Source organism: Chinchilla lanigera, unplaced genomic scaffold, assembly GCF_000276665.1.
Source record: "Chinchilla lanigera isolate Chin_1 unplaced genomic scaffold, ChiLan1.0 scaffold00010, whole genome shotgun sequence".
Taxonomy (NCBI): domain Eukaryota; kingdom Metazoa; phylum Chordata; class Mammalia; order Rodentia; family Chinchillidae; genus Chinchilla; species Chinchilla lanigera.
The window spans coordinates 7,945,130-7,959,091 of record NW_004955411.1 but is presented as its reverse complement, the minus strand read 5'-3'; the positions used below and the strand labels follow the sequence as shown (position 1 = coordinate 7,959,091).

The following is a 13,962-nucleotide window of genomic DNA, read 5'->3' as shown; positions in this document are numbered from 1 at the left end:
ATTTACTTATTCCAGGAAGAAACTTGGAGTGGACTTATGCCACTATCTTAATTGCAGTGATGATTTTGTGGTTCATAAATGAGCCAAAATGTCAAATTGTATAATCTAAACGTAAGTATTTGGAGTTGGAGAGAGGAGAGGAAGAGAAAGAGAGAGACAGAGAGAGACAGAGAGAGACAGAGAAAGACAGAGAGTGACAGAGAGAGAGAGAGAGAGAGAGAGAGAGAGAGAGAGAGAGAGAGAGGGAGAGAGAGGAGAGAGGGAGTTAGTTTAGATGTATTGAGATGATCTGGATGATAAATTGGAGATAATGAGATTATAAATATAATTAGAGTCTATTCCCTTGGCTGATTCAGATGTAATCCATCTGAAATACAAAATTCCACAGTAAAGTGTAGAGACCAATATTTTTGCATTTAGGCAGATATATTTAGAATTTAACATACATATTTCCACAATAGATTGCATGCCTTTCATTTTCACCCACTCATGAATGAAAAGGTGCATCTCTGTTGCAAAATTGATGTTCAGTTGTAGTCCTGTCTTCCAGAATTTGAGTGCATGTCTGATTTCTCCATTTAATGGAGTATCTGTAATCATATTCAACATCATCACAAAATGTTGTATGTATTCCTTTCACTTTTTCATATCTCTCAAAGCTATACAGTGCTGGGGGCTGGGGATTTAGCTCAGCGGCAAAAGCGCCTGCCTGGCAAGCACAAGGTCGTGAGTTCGGTTCCCGGTACCGGAGAAAAACCAAAACCAAAACCAAAAACAAAAAAAGCTATACGGTGCTGGAAACTTACATCTGGCTGCAATAGATAACTGTATCTGAAGTTATCAGTGTATTAATCCTTTGGGAGTTCATCTTATTGAAGAGATATGAAATTTGTTCTAATGAAACAATGGGTGTGAAATGTGGGGAGAATGGAAGGTTAAGCAGAATTTATTAGTCATTTCCAAAAGTAGCCAATCTACATTTTCCTTGTATAATATGTGTAGCCTTATCTTGAACTGTACCTCAATACTGCATTCAGCTGGCTCCTGGGGCTCTTACCAATGTCTTATTTTCTCTCAGTCTATTAAAGGTAGATTTATTATTTCATGCTCCTTTCAAAATAGTACTTATAGCTTTTAAGTACTTGTAATTTTAATGTTTTATCAAACTTTTAAACTTTATCTTTTAAGTGTCACTTGTTCAGTGCTTTGTGCTTCATTCCAGATCTTACTCTTTGAAATTTTCTTTCATTCTACTGGAAATAAATCTCTTTTTTACCAGTCTAAGTGATACTTAGTGTATGAATAAAATAACATAAATTAATACTTTTTATATGTAATCAGAATGAAAACCCATATATGATAGTTATGATTTCTTCTGATTTTTCACCTTCTGGTCCTTATTGGAGTACAGTTTTTGTACAAATACTGATAGAGTCATTTATTGAGCAAACTAAAGTACCTTCAAGATATATAGAGAAACATATCTCTTGTGTATTAGATTATCTCTTTAAAAACTGTCCCCTCATTAGCGTTTTACTTTTTTTATTTTAAAAATAAAAGGAGGAAAACATTAACAGACAACCTTTTACAAAATAGCAAAAGAACAGTACAGACAATACAGAGTTACAAACAAAGTGGCAGAAAATTAACAATGCTTGTTGTATTATATATTGATACTCATTAGTGTTTTAGTTGCTTATGAATCACCTAAGACAATCAGAAGAGAGGTACTCTGAGATTTCCAAATTTCTGCTCTGGACTGTAGTCAGTGTAGGTAAATTTTGCATTATTAGGAGGTTTTTCTTAAGGATTTAATTACAATGCAATTATGTCTTTAAAATACAAAAGACATGGGCCTCAGACACATTAGATATGAACAACAAATAACAAGAATGTTTAAATTTTAAAAAAGATTAAAATAAACATACATTGCTAATAATCATCATAATATTCATGCTCACTTCAGTCCTACTTAGACCATCATTCTTGCCAACTTTTTATTAGTGCAGGTTCACCCTACATAATGATTGCATTCACTGTAGAGAATTGGTACACGTACACAACACATCTCAATTCCTTTGTCCCCTTCCCTCCACTCCTTTTCTTCAAGTATAAGATTCATATATTTATAAGGATTTATAAAGTTAATTATCACATATACAAGTTGAAAAACCAGAGTAACTGGTCAAAGAACACGTACACTATGTCAGAAAACTGTACGGTCAAGGTATACTTTTAGATACATTGTCCACACTTGATCAAAACACCATTTTCATTCTTTTTTTCCCAGTATCTGTCTTAAATTTCAATATACATTGAGGTTTTCATATGAAACAAACCTTGCCATGTTTAAGCTAGTGTTTCTGAGTTACTTCACTTAACAGTATGGTCTTAAGGTGTACTATTTTGCTACAAATGATTTTTATCCTTCTTTATTGCAGAGTAGTACTCCATTGTGTACAAATAGCACATCTTTATCCGTTTATCTGTTGAGGGACTGATATGCTGTTTCCAAAATTTAGTTGGTGTGAATTATGTTTCTGTAAACATGGTATGGATCTATCAGTGTGGTATATCTTTAACTGTTCTGGGAAGTGAATTAGAAAGGGAATAGCTGGGTCAAATGGAATTTCTATTTTTAATTTTATGAAGAATCTCCATAATGATTTACATAGTGGTTGTATTAGTCTGGAGTCCCACCAACAAAGGAGAATTGTTCTTCATGCTGTTGGTGCTTTGCTTTGCTGTGCAGAAGCTTTTCAATTTGACATGATCCCATTTGTTGATACTTTGTATTATTCCTTGTGTGACTGGGGTTTTGTTCAGAAAGTCCTTGCCTTCACCATAGTTTTTTGAAACATTACCTAGAGCAATAAGACAAGAGAAACAAAAAAGGCATATGGATAGGGCAGGAAGAAGTTAAATTATAATTATCTGCTGATGACGTGATCATCTACATAAAAGACCCCCAAACTGCACCAAAAGACTCCTAGAACTAATATCCAAATTCAGCAGCATAGCAGGGTACAAAGTCAACATTCTAATATCAAAAACATTCTGCCTGTACACCAATAACTCACCAAGAGGGATATTTGAGAATGATACCCCTCAAAAGTGCACCAGATAAATGAAATACTTAGGAATTAATGTAATGAAGGAAGTGAAAAACTTCTAAGCAAAAACTATAGTACTCTGAAAAATGAAATTGAAAAATGTATTAAAAATGGAATGAAATCTCTTGTTCCTGGATGAGCAGAATGAATGTAGTCAAAATACACATACTTCCATGACTGTTACATAAAGTTAATGTAATTCCAATCTAAGTACCAGTAACATTCTTTACAGAACTGGAGAAAATAATTCTAAACTTCATGTAGAGCCAAAAGAGACCTGGAACAACAAAAGCAATTCTGCCCAACAAGGGAAAGACAGGGGTCAACAATCCCTGGCTTCAAGTTATACCACAAAGTTACTGTGATAAAAGTAGCATGGTACTGGCCAAAAAAAGCACCTAAAAAACAGACTTGTATATCAGTGGAACAGAATAGAAGATACAGAAACAACTTCAGTTGTACGCAGCTATGTTATTTTTGACACAGGGTCCAAATTTCTTCTCTGGAGGAAAGACAGCCTTTAATCAAATGCTGCTGAGAAACTGGCTATCCACATGCTGAATATTGAACCTAGACTCATGTCTCTCACCCTGCACTAAACTAAATTCAAAATGGAACAGAGATCTAAACATTAGCATGGAAACAATCTGCTAGGAGACAAAATAGCTAAAACATTCTCGCCGCTGTTTCAGGCAGTTCTGGCAGTCTTCTTTTCATGTCTCTAGTTTCACTGCTGTGGCTACCTTGCTGATTTAAAAAAGTTCAAAATGTTCACCTCTCCTTTTAACCATGGGCAAAGCCAGAAGTTGCATGGCACCAGATTCATCGAATAGGTGGATGAGATCACACCATAATATCTTTAAAGCCTACATTTCAGTTAGATGGAGTTTACCTGAAGCATTCAGTGTATTTTTTTTTAATACCTCACATAAAGACACAGAAAAGAACTTCCACAACTGCCTCAGAAAGTGTCAAAAATGATGGACTATGTGTGTTTGAATGGTAGTGAATGTTTTGAAGGAAACTCATGGCAATGTATCTGTTACTATAGTGAAGTTTAAAAATTTAAACAGCCATCATTTATTTTGATCACACTGTATAAAACGAACAGCATCGTTCTTACAACAAAATTATCTAGACCAAAATGACTTATAGTGCCATACTTGAGAAACTTTGTTATAAATAAATACTGTACAAATGCTTTTGAAGTAACAAGGAAATATATTGAGTAACTATACCAACTTTTTGAAAAAATATAATGCAAATAACAGCAAGGATTTTTTCATAATGGAATGTGCATTCACTAAGATAGAGCACTACAAAATGATCAGTCTTTTGTAATATATGTTGGGTTTGCTCATGTCAATGTTATATATATAGCAAAAACTTATTCCTTCTGCATGTCAATATTATAGATAATTATAATGTGAACACAGATCTCACAACTGCATTTGGAAAATAGAATGAATTCACAGAGGTGCCACAACACAAATATCAAGAATTCTTTCATTTCTTTTTTTTTTTTCCAGTACCGGGAATCGAACTCACAACCTCAAGCTTGCCAGGCAGGCGCTGTGCCGCTGAGCTAAACACCCAGCCCCAAGAATTCTTTCATTTCTTATCTCTTTCTAAACCCAGATCTAGTTCACATATATGCATTCAGTAAATTTTCTTTTGCTGTAATTAACTTGCCAAAATAGTATTTATTTTATTTGAGAGGCAGGGAGCCTGTGTTGTGTTATTATCTTGAAGTATTGGTGATGTGACTTAAGAGTTTGGAATCAATACAAATTGCTAGATTGTATGATTTAACTCATAAAATAAATAGAATTAACACTTTTGGTGAAACTACATGGTATAGATGAATTGTTGAAAGTCTTATCAAGAATCCAATAGGAGAGAAACTGAGGCAGAATGTAGCTGAAAGTTAAAGGTTCTTCCTTCGTCTTACTCAGTATCTCCTTAGACAGACTCATTTACTAGGACTGAAGAGCTGGATTAAACTATTACTTATAGTTTCTGACTTCTTTCATCAAAATGTTTAAATTCATGCAATTTCTTCTACGTTCTGAAAGTTTCTCCCTGTTTCTTGGTATGCATTTTCTAAATAGCAGTAAGAGCGGAAATCAGAGCTTGTTATGGATAACTCAAGTGTTTCTCCTTCTGGTCTGGTTACTCTTCCCCTTCAGCCCTGTCTTTCATAAAAGATCTGCATGAACTGTCAGTGTCTAGTCACCTAAGCCCAGTGGATTTACATATTTTCAGGTAATCTGTAGTAAAATAACAACACATTCATACCCCTTCTCAACTTGACTCCAATATTACTTACATCACCTATCACAAGGCACATAGAACTTTTGAGAACTTATTGAATAACTTCCACAAACAAATTCTGCTTGCTTTTGATAGCAAGAAATCAAGAGGAAAAGGTGCTGGAAATGTGTGTATCATAGAAACACTTCTGAATAGTTCAGCGTTGAATTTTATTCAAGTTTTGTGTGTTAGAGAGACACACAGGCTTGAAAGATATGCCAGGAAGACTCAGTTACAGCGGTCTTCTCTTCACGGAACACGTATCTCTTGTCTCTGTCATCCTGAACTGCTCATGCAGCACTGACTTCCAGGTCTTATGCAGAAAGCAACTCTAATTTCATTGCTTTGGCACTGAATTCTACAGTGACCTTTGCTCCTTATGCACTCTTTCCTTAAATCCAAGCTACCATACTCGGGATATCTCCTTTTGGCTGTAAGAAGAAAAGAATGACTAGAATTAGCAATGCAGTTAACGACACATTGGTGTTTTAAAAGGAAACATTCATAAAAGCCAAAGATAACAGGGTGAAAATCTTTACTTTCTGGGGGAAATTCATGTAAACTTACTCTCCTCAATACAAGGACCCACTTAGAACTCAAAAGCATCTGGGACCTAAGTTAGGTGTTCAAGTGTTATGTTATGGGTGACCGGGCAGAAACTCAAGGGCAATTCTCAAAGTCAACAGTAAAAAATGGCCATGACTTATTTTTCTTTATTTTATTTTACCAAACTCGATCTCCACAATCATCTATATCCTTCTGGGCCATCCATGTCCTGCTGTCACAAACATTATTTAATCTGAATGTTGTGCCTTTTGAATTTTTCTTGAAATTTTGACTGCAGCTCTATTTTGCTTTTCTTAAATGTTGAGAGCTAGGCAATGCTAGGCAATGGACCTGAATTCTCACAGCCCTCCTGGATATTGTGGGATTTATTTCCCTAAAAAGGTAATTTAACTTAGGCACAGGTTGAACAACAGTACTGATGCTTGAGAAAATAATGGGAAGTATGAGAAGGTACAGCAATGGGCAAAGCTTCTGAAGCAGGAGTGAGTTATAAAGAATTACCTCCATTCATTGTTCATGTTGTGAATCCTCTTGATGAGTGACTCACAGCATGGAGGTAGGGGCCAAACCAGCCCACCTCTCCTCATAAGCTGATTGGCACTTGCTTATTTACAAACCATCTATAGCTGTTTTTGCATTACCGGGATACAGCTGTGATCACAGAGCTCATAAAATGAAACTATTTTTTATTTACCTTATTTCTAGAAAAAGAAAGTTTACTAGCCCCCTTTCTAGGGTTCTTTTTCTCATCAAACCTAAAAAGCATTAGCAAGGAATTTGTAGCTGGACTCATGGTGATATTCAGACAATACTGGAAAGGCTGTTGTGTAGAAGACGTTTGCCTTATCCATGTTTGGAAAAGCAAAATAACGAATGTCTAGTACATTTGCTCTTGTAGAGCTTAGTGCCAGGCTCTATAGCAGGTTTTCTCAACTTAAGCAATACTGACCTTTGTGCTTGACAGTTTGTACTTGTGGGTGCCCTGTGAATTGTAGAATGAGGAGCAGCACCTCTGGGCTCTGCCCATGATATGCCAGTCATACTAGTTGTGACACCTAAAGGGTCTCCAGACATTGCCTGATGTCCCCTGGGTGATGTCATTGCACAATGAAAACCAATCTTATAATGATGTAGTGAAAAGACAAAAAACAAATATCTTCTCTTGCCATGGATAAGGCATTGGAATACTTTTCTCCCTCAGGGCCCTGCTAATAATACCTCCCTCCATTTTTTCTGAAATCCCTGTAAGTGATTCATTCATGCTGCATTATTATACCATTCTAATATAACAGGGAATTTCTTTAAATATTATATAGATACTAACTTACTATACAGACTACAGTTGGATAAAATTCACTGTCAACTCAAATTTCTTATTTCCATTCATCTGTTTCTTTATTCTACAGGGTAACATTATCTCCCCTTGTAACAGGGGAACAAAACCGTAACTTTCTTTTTAGCACGAAGCCATATTACCTTATGTTCAAAGACTTGCTAGACTTCAGAAAGAAATGCTTTGTGATACTAACATATTTTTTTAATTTGGCAGATGTAGTGAAAGGAATGGGAAAATATTACATTTCTAACTTACTGTGAATTTATAAACCCTAGGAAATGAAGATGAAAGCTAAGTTATGGAAACGAACATTTTCCTGCATAGAAAATTTAAGGATTTTCATCTAGATGTCTTTTCATTTGTAACTGTCTGGCAAGAGTATCAATTTTTGTTCTGCAACTTTGAGTAGGATCTTTCACTACATACAAGACTAAATGATATATAAAAAGAAAGGAGGAGTTCCATTAAGACCTAAAAATGATACTTGTTTATATCCAGTTTACTTTAACAGCTGTATGATGATGGAGTAAAGTTGAAAGACCTCAACATCAATGCTTTATTATTTATTAAATTTCCATAGCTCATATCATACTCCCCTAATTTTGAGGAGAAAAGATATAATTACATAGCTGAATATGCTGGTTTTTGTTATTCTTGTTATTGCTACTTTAAGATTTTTTGTCAGTAATACTAGGAGTTCTCTAAAGATTTGATCCATGCATGAAAGAAAAAAAAAGACAGTGCCTTCAATTTGAAAATAAATGAGAATGTACAAAAGGAAATGACACTAATGTTACAATCTAGGTCACCATATCCCTTAAGTGGTTTACCATTTGTAAGTCTATAGGGCATATGGTTTTTTTGTTTAATAAATGTAGGACTAACCTTAGTTATGAATGGAAATATTTGATATGGCTGTTTTAAGGAAGGGAATGCTGAGTAGAGTGTATGTTTTAATGTTTTCTACTGTTGGAAATAGAAGAAAATGACTCACTACCTACTGAAAGTTAGGCAAATCTGTATGAAATTTATTTTTTCCCTACAATTCTGAAAAATATCCAGATATCCTTCCATAAACAACTTTTGGATGAAAGAAGAGTTATTGTATTAACTAAATTAACTATATTGATATTTTATTGATGACTGACCTCTGTAGAATTTTTATTTATTAATTTTCACTATTATTATTATTTGATTTTAATTATTTTTCTCTATGTAGTTCAGGCTGGCCTTGAATTCACTGTGCAGCACAGACCAGCTTTGAACTCATGATGACCCCAATCCTCCTGTCTCAGCCTCCCAGGTGCTGGGATTACAAGCGTGCATTGCCATGCCTGGCTTAGACCTTTTTGCAGTAGCAACTTTAAATGATAATTTATCAGTTTACTACATGTAAAATTTTAGATTTCAATGATATACTTGGTAAGACAATGAGATAACAGTTAATTTAATCTCTCAGGCTTTTCCTACAATTTTTCTTCTAATGTCTGTATATTAACCCAGGTACTAAAAGAGTATTGTCCAAAAAGTTAGTGCGTATGAGTTTGATTTTGCTATCTCTCCTACAAAGTGTCTAGGCTTGTGCTCATCCTTTCATCTCAGTGTCTTTACCAGGAAGTTAGTAGCATCAGTGATCTCTCTACCTGCAGTACTTACTGTATTTTCTTTCTCTGCTTGCACAAATGTTTGGGAGAAGAGACGCTTATTACCTCCTATCCTATGTGGAGAGACAGACTTTTGGGGAAAATTCTCACCAAAACTATAAGATACTGTCAAGAATCAGTTATAGAAAGACCTACAGGGGATATAGTTGCCTCAAGAAAGAATACCAAGAAGGGATTGCTACTAATGGAAAGCAGTATTGGCATAGGTGAAAAATAGAAAAAGGAAATAAATCTATACCCTTCAGCCATTTACCACTTAATGGTGGATTATACTAAACATTTTTTCCAAAAGAACATGCATTCAGAATAATTAATGTTACTGGTTGAAGCTGAGAATGTTAATGAGATTATCTTATCCTTAAAATTTGTTATTTTGAAATCATTCTAGACTTTCAGAAATTTAAAAAGATTTCAGAAGCCAGCTTGCCCTTGTTGTACCTCGTATCACTATAGCAATGTCTATCAGCACTAAGAAATTGTTACAATACTATTAGCAAAACTACATTTCATTGATGTTACACTAGTTTTACCTTTCTTTGTTTTAGAGTTTATATCACAATGCCGTATTGTTTAGTATAATAACATTTTAATCGCTGTTATCATACTGTTAACAAGAAACAGCGGATGCCTCTTCAAATTAGTACAAATACCCCCACAAATGTTTGCATATTACCTGGTAAAACTGTGACCCCAAAGAGCAGAATAAAGAAAAAGAGATGAAACTTCATGGTACAGTGTTTCTTAGAGAAAAAAGTGTCAACAGATCTTCTTTTTCAAGTTAGTTGTTTTGAAAGAAGGAGCCAGAAATCCCTTTTATTTATAGGTTCCCCTGGGAAGTAGTTTTAACTACAGAGGCAAATCAAAAGCAAGAACATTTGTATGCTTGGCTGAACACCACCACCGTCAATGAACTTGGTCAAAAAATAGTATTAAATTTTCTTCATGAAAGTAAAACCTGCATGAGTTACCTCGAATAGCTTTTTATAATGACAAGATGTTTTAGGAACTATTTCAATAGGTGACGTATTTTGGGGCCCTAAAACATCAAAGTGAAGATATACTAACGATGTGAAGATATACAAAGTAAAGTTATACTAATCTAACCCTCTACTGCATATAAGAGGTAGTAATAAATATTCCCAAGCCTCTAGAATTAAATTGATAATTATCAAGGGTCTGAATTGTAGGCTTTAATAGCAGGATGTTTTCACTGAAGTGGCTTAATTTTTTTACAAGTAAAAAAATAAAAAGCAGGGAGGTTAAGTAATTTATTTCAATTAATATAATTTTTAATTATTAACTGTAACACAACTAGTAAATTCTGGATTCATTAGTGAGCATGGATAATATGCTGCAAAACAAGGGTTTAATTATGATATACTAATTTCTTAAAGCAAACCATCTGACTTCAAAATTCTATTTCTAATATTTTAACTCTGTTATAAAACTAAAGTTGATAGCTGATCCAGTTTGCACACTGTCCTTTCACATGCATAAGGGAAAACCACAAGCTTGTTCCAGTATCTGGAAACTGATAGAAAGAGAAAGAATGAATCATTTTCTACTGTGGAGTTTAGAGAATTTCTAGGACAGTTGTTTTAATGGGGTTTGTTTGTTTGTTTGTTAGAAACAGGGTCTTACTATGCATTCCATGCTGTCCTTGAACTCATTGTGCAGCACAGGCTGAGCTTGAATTTGCAGGGATTCTTCTGTCTCAGCCTCCAGAGTGCTGGGATTACAGGCTTGTGACACCATGCCTAGCTAACAATGGCTCTTAAACTACATTAGAATTGCATGGAGGACTTACTAAATCCAGATTCAAGAATATCCCCTACCTCCACATTTGTGAGTTGGTAGATCTAGAATGGAGCTTAACTATTTGTATCACTAACAACATTCTGGAAGAGCAACACTGCTGAAAGAAGACACACATTACTATAAGAAAAGTGATTCATTCCTTAAAACATACAAAAAGTGAATCTCAGAGTTATAAAATCTATTACATAGATTAAGAAAGACTTTGAGGGTGCCTATAAACTCAGAAAATCCTCCCACACTACTGATGAAGAAAGTGAAATCAAGAGAGATAAACTTACACAGTAATTGTTGCCTTTTATTAAAAAGCAGTTCTATGAAAAACACATGGAAACTTTGGAAGAAAATCAAAATGATTGTACTTATGGGGAAGATGATTTACCTATTTTTCACTCTGAGAATGACAGGAAAGTAGAGAATTTAGCATCAAGTAGTCAGGAGATGACCATGTAGGAGTTTTTCAATATATATATAGAGCAATGAGGTTTAGGACTCAATGAATGATTTCTAATTCATTTCATTATAATCACAGAACATACAGAATACTGGAAAAGTTCTCCTACGATGAGAAGTATTCTGTTGGCATGGGGTAAAAAGAGACAAAAGACTAATAAATGTTAAACCTGACCCAGAGAGCTCCTATTAGTTGATTTTCTTAAAAAGAGGGAAAAAAAGTCACATAACCATTAATTAAAAAGAGTTGGAGTAATTATAATAACACAGACAAAATAGATGTAAGACAAAGATTTTTACCACAGACAAGATACACCGGAAAATGCTAACATTGTCAATCCATTAAGAAGATGCAGAAGGTATAAAAATTATCATACGTAAGATAAAAACCTCAAAATGCATAAATCAAAATATGACAGAACAAAATCAGAAATGAACACATAATAAATACAATAATAATTGGAAGCATTCATCCCCCAGTTTCAATATTGGATACAACTATATAGTTCAATGACTAAAGAGAACTAAGTCAACCTAGCAACACTTGTAGGACTAAGGATATAGCTGAGTGGCATACTGCCTGCCTGGCAAGTGTAAGGTCATGAGTTCAATTCCTGGTACCAAATAACAAAACAAAACAAAACAAAACAAAACAAAACAAAAACCAAGTCAACCTAGTAACAGTTATAGAACATTAGTCCAATTAAATGTCAAATGCACAATCTTCTCCAGTGAACATGAAATATATAGAATAGTCATATAAGCAGGTTAAAATCAAACATAAATATATTTTAAAATTGAAATTATATAAAATAGATTCTGTGAATATGAGAATACATTACAAATCAGTGAATGAAAATTAGAAAATGCACAAGTATATAAAAATTAAACAATACCCACTATTATGAATAGTTCAAAAGTAAACCAAAAAGAAAATCAGAATAAGGATTAATGATAATGAATGCACCAAAAATTTTCTAAGATATTTATTGTATAGGGAATAACAAGAGACCCCAATATAGCCAAAGTGACCTTGGAAAATGCAGATGTGTGGAACTCATATTTGCCAATTTCAAAGTTTAAAACCAAGACTCAGTTATCAGGATAATGTGGTACTTCCATAAGACACACTCAGAAACAATGGAATAGTATTGATAGTGTACAAATAAACTCATCCTCTGTGTAAGACAAGTTTTAATAAAAATGCTGAGCTATTTCTGTGGAGAAAAGGTGGTCTTTTCAATGGCTGGTGAAAGGCTCACTAGATATTCATATGAACAATGATAAAGCTTGACTCAGACTTCAAACTATCTGCAAGAATTCACTCATTGGAAAAGTCATCAAAATTTAAGAGACAATATGAAAATTTATTTTTGGTGAGGTTATAAAAGCTCTTTTCATAAAACCATTAAAAAACAGAAAAATAGGTTAACAAGAGGAAAAAAAAAATCCTTCCTATTTTTCCAAAAGAGAAAAAATATAGGGGACAATGGCACTCAACAAGAAGGACTTTGGGCACTCCCCAAGCTGCCTGGGGACACTGGGTCAAGAGGTCCGTGTTCGCTGCTATCACAGCTCACAGAGCCAGGTATACTCCATCAACTTCCCAGGGATGGTAGACCAGGCTGCTTGTGATCCTGCCACCATTGAAGGCTGCATCTGGGTCCTGGGTGCACCTTCAGCTGCCTGGGGACCCTGGACCAAGTGGTCCATGATCCACTGCCATCGCGGTTCTTGTCTGAGACCTGGGAGAACTGGGTATACTCCACCAACTACGTGGTTACCCCAGACTGAGCAGCTCATTTCAGTGGTCACTAAGTGGCAAGTCTGACTGCCAGGAAAACTAGGGATGCTAGCGATGTTTGGTGAGTTGCCAGGGAAGAGTGAGACGGGGCGCTCTGTCTCTGGCATCAAAAATGACAAGACGAAGGACCAAAACGCAACCTCAGAACTCCACCTCACCCAGAACAAGTCCAGGAGATAGCGACGTAGGGGAACTTGGTAATCACACCTGAAATCGCTGAAAGGATTGCAATGTAAATAAAGAAACAACTCCATCAGGCCATAGCAGAAATCCGATCAGAAATAATCTCTCAGGTAACAAATGAAATGACACCAATAATGAAAAAAGGACTTTAGGTTTTTTTAAAATACAAAATACAACCAAAGGACAAAAGACATTAAAACAAAGCTGAGGAGCAGACACACAGTCCTGAAAACCCTCCAATAAAGGTGAAGTAGATCATTTTGTCTTAGTCTATACAGCACACACAGACACCAGGATAAATAAAAATTAGGTATCCCAAAAGACCATCACATGATGCTACAGTGCATCTATAATTCATGAACATGATTGACAAAATCATGTTTACTTCAACCTTGTTTCATTTAAATTAAAGAATCTTTTAAATAAAATGGTCACAGTCAGACTTTAACTTCCTTAGTGCAGTTAACTTCCTTAACAGTGCAGATTTCAGCACTGTTAAGGTACTGCAAGAATTCCCGACCCTCTGGTGTTAGATCATGAATCGAGCAAGACTGCAGCACAAAGAAAAGGATGCCTCAGTCGTGGCCAAAGAACTAATTCATGTGTCTAAGCGGTTTCCTCTTTTACTTCTCCCACGCAGAACACAAAAGATTGAGAACTAACATCAAGGAAGCCTGGGAACTATAGAGCTGGCAAAGCAAAAAAATCTGAAAA

General features: G+C 35.0%; 1 protein-coding gene across 1 annotated transcript; it reads right to left on the bottom strand.

Annotated features, from left to right (window-relative positions):
- Positions 1 to 487: 487 nt before the first annotated feature.
- Defb110 (defensin, beta 110) lies at positions 488 to 9,721 on the bottom strand. The gene is made up of 3 exons (XM_005377927.1): positions 9,667 to 9,721; positions 5,714 to 5,857; positions 488 to 669 (listed from the first exon to the last, which is right to left on the bottom strand). The coding sequence occupies exons 1-3, from the start codon at positions 9,719 to 9,721 to the stop codon at positions 488 to 490; spliced, it is 381 nt and encodes a 126-aa protein (XP_005377984.1).
- Positions 9,722 to 13,962: the final 4,241 nt, after the last annotated feature.